Below are 7,473 nucleotides of genomic sequence, written 5' to 3' on the forward strand. Positions count from 1 at the left end.
TGATAACATGGTATGTGTGTAAAGGTTTGTAATGTGATAACATGGTGTGTGTGTGAAGGTTTGTGATGTGATAACATGGTATGTGTGTGAAGGTTTGTGATGTGATAATATGGTATGTGTGTAAAGGTTTGTAATGTGATAACATGGTATGTGTGTGAAGGTTTGTGTGACAACATGGTATGTGTGTGAAGGTGTGTGATGTAATAACATGGTATGTGTGTGAAGGTTTCTGATGTGATAACATGGTATGTGTGTGAAGATTTGTGTGATAACATGGTATTTGTGTGAAGGTTTGTGTCACAACATGGTTTGTGTGTGAAGGTTTGTGTCACAACATGGTTTGTGTGTGAAGGTTTGTGTCACAACATGGTTTGTGTGTGAAGGTTTGTGTCACAACATGGTTTGTGTGTGAAGGTTTATGATGTGATAACATGGTATGTGTGTGAAGGTGTGTGATGTGATAACATGGTTTGCGTGTGAAGGTTTGTGTCACAACATGGTTTGTGTGTGAAGGTTTATGATGTGATAACATGGTATGTGTGTGAAGGTGTGTGATGTGATAACATGGTATGTGTGTGAAGGTGTGTGTGATAACATGGTATGTGTGTGAAGGTTTGTGATGTGATAACATGGTATGTGTGTGAAGGTGTGTACTGTGATAACATGGTATGTGTGTGAAGGTTTGTGTGATAACATGGTATGTGTGTGAAGGTTTGTGATGTGATAACATGGTATGTGTGTGAAGGTGTGTACTGTGATAACATGGTATGTGTGTGAAGGTTTGTGATGTGATAACATGGTATGTGTGTGATAACATGGTATGTGTGTGAAGGTTTGTGATGTGATAATATGGTATGTGTGTGTGAAGTTATAATGTGATAACATGGTATGTGTGTGAAGGTTTGTAATGTGATAACATGGTATGTGTGTGAAGGTTTGTGATGTGATAACATGGTATGTGTGTGAAGGTTTGTGATGTGATAACATGGTATGTGTGTGAAGGTTTGTGTGATAACATGGTATGTATGTGAAGGTTTGTGTGATAACATGGTATGTGTGTGAAGGTTTGTGTGACAACATGGTATGTGTGTGAAGGTTTGTGATGTAATAACATGGTATGTGTGTGAAGGTTTGTGATGTGATAACATGGTATGTGTGTGAAGGTTTGTGATGTGATAACATGGTATGTGTGTAAAGGTTTGTGTGATAAAATGGTATGTGTGTGAAGGTTTGTGTGATAACATGGTATGTGTGTGAAGGTTTGTGATGTGATAACATGGTATGTGTGTGAAGGTTTGTGATGTGATAACATGGTTTGTGTGTGTGAAGTTATAATGTGATAACATGGTATGTTTTTTAAGATTTTGTAATTCAATTCCATCATACATTGTCATGTATGTAATGAAGAGGACACATTACAACAGATAATTGTGTGAAGTATATACATGTATGTAACAAAGGACTAGTCTATGATTCTTTTTATGCATTATGTGCACTTTCAATACATATGCCAAGTAATGCTTACACATCTATATAGTACACCAGCCAGAGCCCAATACACATGCTCAGTAATGCTTACTTTTATATATATAGTATACCAGCTCAGTGATCCCACACATTCCATTCAAGGCCATAAATAACAATAGAATATTGAAACAAAAAGCAAGAAGCACCATCCCTATCCACACATTGATGGATAGTGAAATAAAGTATGCTCTTGTGAAGGACACAAGCATGGATATAAATGTAAAGTACCTAAATAAAGGCATTACACTCTTTTTTTCTGCTTTGAAACAGGTCAAAATAAGCCAAACTTCTACTAAGCTGTGAATAGTGAATTCTGGTCAGAATTGGGGGATTTTTTTTTTTTTTTTATCTTGAGATTCTAAAATACTAGTACTTTTTTCAACAAACAATGTAACAGTTTTTTGGGGTATTTGATGTCCTTTATAGGTTAATAAATTTCTTTTGAGTCCATTAATTTGGTGCACCAGTACATGTATGTGAAATCTACTTGTCAGCTTTTGTTTACCACAGATGCTTATTCAACAATTTACAAATGTAAATAATTTGCACCTAATTCTTAAAAATTTGACCTTGATTTAAAAGCCTGTGCACCCATTTTTTTTTTGTCAAATACTTCCATTTTTTATGTACATGTACATAAAATATAGGACTAAAGGTGTTGTTTATTTTCTTTAAAAAAGGAATATTTCTCTTCCAAAATAGGGCTTACACAAGTTCTCAAATATACATTCTACACAATACGTAACAGTATTCAACCATCCCACCTAAAATCTAAACCCAATGTAATTAACAAAAACTAGAAGTAGTAATGAATGAATAAACAACATGCAACTTTAGCAGGTGTGCAGGTATGATATGATGAGGCTTGATACAGACTGACTCCGGTGATAACAGGTGCAGAGGATGCCATGCGTGGCCACTATAACCAGACATACCAAGGAAAACCCTCGAGGGGAGATAAGGTCTTCAGCACTGGCCGATTTATTCAGGGCATTCTGGATATCAGGGTCACCCAGAAGATTGATACTAACTCGACTGTATGGTACGTCCATTCCCGAGTCGTCGTGTGTTCTCTCCTTCTCTTCAATGATCTGGTACTTACTGACTCTGAAAACAGGAATGTATGTAGTTTTCTGGTTTGTACAGTTGATAAAGCAAGTAAACACTAGTGTTCAATCTCCATTCATTCCTTTGATTTAGTCAGGTCATTTGGACCAGTTCAAGGTCAAATTAGAATGTATGACCAATATGCCTCAACAGTGGCTATGGTGAAAATTATGACCTTCATCTTGACCTTGAATATTGATCTGACCTTTCAATTCACCACGTCTCTGTGATATTCAGATTTTATACAGACAAATAATATAGACATTTGCTCTCTATCTTCAATGCAAGGGCATTATTACAATCCTAACTTAACACACAGAAATAATACGCATATAGAAGCTAATACTTCACTCTTTTTAAAATTGCTGAAATGGAATGTAAACATGACAAATATTGTTTTGTAAGCTGAAAAACTTAAGTGGCATAGTAGCTTGATCACAAGAGTTAGTGTTCTTTATTATGTCTTCTTCTGGTCATACCTTTGTTGAGTACTGTACACCTTCAGTGACTTCACAGACTGGGTGTCTGGAGATTTTGCCGGCCGCATGGGCTGTTAAAGTACGAACATAAAAAAATAATCAATACAACTACATTGAGATCATCTGTGCATTGTGCAATCTTTGAGTCCAATTCCTGTACCAATACCAATTTTGCAAATACATAAATAAATTCATAAAATCATGCCATAAGTATGTTCATAACAGCCATGCAGTGTACTATATCATTCAATTCATGCAGCATTTTAATTGGATTTTAATTCATATTTTTCTTCATGCCTGAGTTAAAAAGAGAATTGTGTACAAAAACATGAAGAATGGTCAACATTTTGAATATTTCAATTTTTATTATTTTTCAGAGTAAGGTCATACACAACGTTTCTGCTATCTATTTCTAAAGCTTTACTTTTATCTCCTTGATATGAAGAGTTCATGTATGATTTCTGAAATAGATTCAGATTTCATATTGTAACATTGTACCGGGGGTATATTAATTGGCCTGGATAGCTCAGTGGTCAGATTATGTCCCAACAAGTAATGCAGGGGCCCCAGTTCAATCTCCAAATTACCCAAAGATTTGTCTCCCCTTCTTTGTTATGTTTTGCACAATAACTTAGTAATGTCCTTGTATACAAACTTGATTTACTTTGCCACAACCAGGAACTATCAACATTTCCTAACTCTAAAACAGACCTGGTAATATAACTCAAACTTTTTTTGCAGAAACATGATAGGATGCAAGTGATTTACACACAAAATGTCACCAAAAATTGCATATTAATGAGAAACATCACATATGACCTTAAAAAAGACCTGAGCAAAAATTGTATGAAGGAAGATTATTAAAGTTTCTGCCATGAAATGACTGAATAGTAAAAACAAGCAGGTGTCAAAAACTATGTAGCAATAAACTTTAAAAAAAAACAGCTACCAAGTTAAAAAAGAAAAGAGAACAAAAAAATTTGGAACAGTTTGGTTCTTATTATTTGTTGTTGTTTTAATTCATAGAAAATGTGTAAAAATTTCATAGTAAACACGATGCGTATCATCTCTTTTATTTAGAGAGTTTAAATTTGTCTTGTCCGAGTACATAGACATTACATGTTGATAAACATGGCTCAATTTTACATATTTTTTTTTCAATTCATCCAGATATCTGACAAACGGCTGCCATTTCTAACCGCATCACATTTCCTTTTTCTACTGTTTTCATATACAAATAGATTGCTTTTAAATCTGAGTTTAAGTTGATCATGTATGGATGTATGTAACAACCTGTGCAGAAGACAGTACATTCACTAAAAGCAATTTTTATTAAGCCCATGTTTGTCTATGCACAGTTGCGTATCTGTGGATTAGAAAGGACACCCCCACTTACTCTCTGGGCTCGCAGATCTTGTCCTAGATTGATGGTGTTCGGCCGATGGCGATTTATTGCAGGCGAACGTGACATTTTGTCTTCACTCTGAAACACATAAACTTTCAAGGGGCTGCTACAAGGAATCCAATTGTAAAATAGAAAAAGGCTGCTTTTAAAGTCTACAAATTTTACTATGATGACAAAGTGTAGCAAAGATTTCCAAATGGTATACTACTGGGATCAACCACCAACAAACTCGGAGAATTTCACTGGAATTTGGAAGTGTGAAGTAGACAAATTGTGTATGAGCATGTGTGTATACTGTGTATATATAACTATGCTGAACTGATCACACAATACAAGCATGTACTAGGAAACAAGGAATACAACATAACATAAATTACAGCACATATACATGTAGGTATGTAGGCCCGTAACCATGGTTATTCAGAGGGTACTATGTATGTGGTGTGTGTGTGGGGGGGGGGGGGGGGGGGAGGGGAGGGGGGGGGGGGCAATACCTAGGATTTCCCAATTTCTGTCAAAGGTTTATTCCCATATCTTACATGACATTGAGTTTAAATCCTACGGATAAAGGGAGGAAATATACATGAAAAGTTAAAAAGCTACTGGTAATGAAACAGGGTTTAATAAATACTGTTTTTAAGCCAGTATTTTGATAGTGCTATTTAAAACACTTTCCAAATTGGGAGGGGGAAGACCTCTGACATCTTTGGTTACGGACCTTGCATGGGTTACACAACATAAATATTGTTAATTGTACAAATAATATCTGGGAACTGCCCTCACTTTGACATTCACATTTTGACTTGCTGATGTAGCAATTTAAATACACATGCACTAAGACCTGCGTGTACATAAGATTTCTCATGCTAATGATAACAGACATCAACAATGACGTTTATTACACCAACATTACAGTATTGACTCTAAAAATAACATCACTACCCACACCACCTGAGACAATTTACCTTTTTAAACAACCATGTTTTTTTAAGAAATGTCTTTCAGTTTTTGAAAGTACAGTTGAACTCCGGTATCTGGAATATTGATATCTCAAATACCATGGACATGTTGAATATTGATATCTCTAATACCATGGACATGTTGAATATTGATATCTCAAATACCATGGACATGTTGAATATTGATATCTCTAATACCATGGACATGTTGAATATTGATATCTCTAATACCATGGACATGTTGAATATTGATATCTCTAATACCATGGACATGTTGAATATTGATATCTCTAATACCATGGACATGTTGAATATTGATATCTCAAATACCATGGACATGTTGAATATTGAAATCTCTAATACCATGGACATGTTGAATATTGATATCTCAAATACCATGGACATGTTGAATATTGAAATCTCTAATACCATGGACATGTTGAATATTGATATCTCTAATACCATGGACATGTTGAATATTGATATCTCTAATACCATGGACATGTTGAAGTGAGTTGGAAGTCCCAACTTTATGCATCTTAACCTAAATATCTCGAATCCTTGGATATCTTGAAGTTTTTCTAAGTCCCATAGAGTTTGAGATAATGAGGTTTGACTGTATATAAGATCTCTTCACATCAGCATTCTGAATGGAGTACATTAGCACTCTGTGAAAGCCAGTGTGAAGAGGCGCAAGGTACAGTTTACTCCACTTATATTGAAGTCACTTATATTGAACTATCTGTTGTATTGAAGTCACTTATACTGAACTATCTGTTATATTGAAGTCACTTATACTGAACTATCTGTTATATTGAAGTCACTTATATTGAACTATCTGTTATATTGAAGTCACTTATATTGAACTATCTGTTGTATTGAAGTCACTTATATTGAACTATCTGTGGTATTGAAGTCACTTATATTGAACCATCTGTGGTATTGATGTCACTAATATTGAACTATCTGTGGTATTGAAGTCACTTATATTGAACTATATGTGGTATTGAAGTCACTTGTATTGAACTATATGTGGTATTGAAGTCACTTATATTGAACTATCTGTTGTATTGAAGTCACTTATATTGAACTATCTGTTGTATTGAAGTCACTTATATTGAACTATATGTTATATTGAAGTCACTTATATTGAACTATATGTTATATTGAAGTCACTTATATTGAACTATATGTTATATTGAAGTCACTTATATTGAACTATCTGTTGTATTGAAGTCACTTATATTGAACTATCTGTTGTATTGAAGTCACTTATATTGAACTATATGTTATATTGAAGTCACTTATATTGAACTATCTGTTATATTGAAGTCACTTATATTGAACAATCTGTTATACTGAAATAGGAATAGAACCCCAGTAACATTATTTATATAGTTCAACATCGGTTAGATTGAACTTTGAATATTCAGGTCACTTTCCTGAACTTCAATATATCTAAAATAAAATGTATATCACCTCAATCGTATACTTATAACTTTTAAAAACAGAAAGACATTTCTTATACGTGTATTTATATTTTCTGTTGTGTTTTCCTTGTTACATACAATGTTATGTTGATGGAACTTTGATTTCTTATTCAGCATTTGAAAAATAAGCATCACTCTTCGACAGATTCTACTATGATGTCACAATCAATAACGCTGAAAATACCGCGTTTTAATAGTGACGTCCTAGTTGCAATATTTTTTTTAAATTCCGATGCAAATATGAAAGTACATGAGAAAATAGCCTTTGATTTCAATATTGCTATAAACAACATGAAGGGTAAAAAAACAACATAGTGAATGTAAATATAATGCTATATGTCTTTATAAACATGCAAGTATTTAACAGGTGCAGTGTAAAAAATCTACAGTTGCTTAACATAAGGTTCAGTAACATGGAAATTTCGAGGAGTTGTTATTTACACAAAGTAACATGGTAATTCTTATTTGTGAGTGTTGAAGTATTCCACAATGAAATGCGTATACTA

The 7,473-nt window shown here is 34.0% G+C and overlaps 1 protein-coding gene across 13 annotated transcripts in view; it reads right to left on the reverse strand.

Annotated features, from left to right (window-relative positions):
- Nucleotides 1-7,473, reverse strand: part of LOC125678530 (DENN domain-containing protein 1B-like) — a 39,114-nt gene that overhangs the window by 12,310 nt on the left and 19,331 nt on the right. For 4 of the 13 annotated variants that reach the window (XM_056155250.1, XM_048917061.2, XM_048917062.2 and 1 more), the window contains 3 exons: nucleotides 4,510-4,596; nucleotides 3,114-3,184; nucleotides 2,463-2,634 (listed from right to left, as the gene is read on the reverse strand). In XM_056155250.1, the coding sequence (XP_056011225.1) occupies nucleotides 2,463-2,634; nucleotides 3,114-3,184; nucleotides 4,510-4,596 (330 nt within the window). The remainder of the gene's footprint in view (nucleotides 1-2,462; nucleotides 2,635-3,113; nucleotides 3,185-4,509; nucleotides 4,597-7,473) is intronic. The other 9 variants (XM_056155256.1, XM_056155254.1, XM_056155255.1 and 6 more) reach the window with 3 other exon arrangements.

Source organism: Ostrea edulis, chromosome 2, assembly GCF_947568905.1.
Source record: "Ostrea edulis chromosome 2, xbOstEdul1.1, whole genome shotgun sequence".
In the NCBI taxonomy this organism is placed as follows: domain Eukaryota; kingdom Metazoa; phylum Mollusca; class Bivalvia; order Ostreida; family Ostreidae; genus Ostrea; species Ostrea edulis.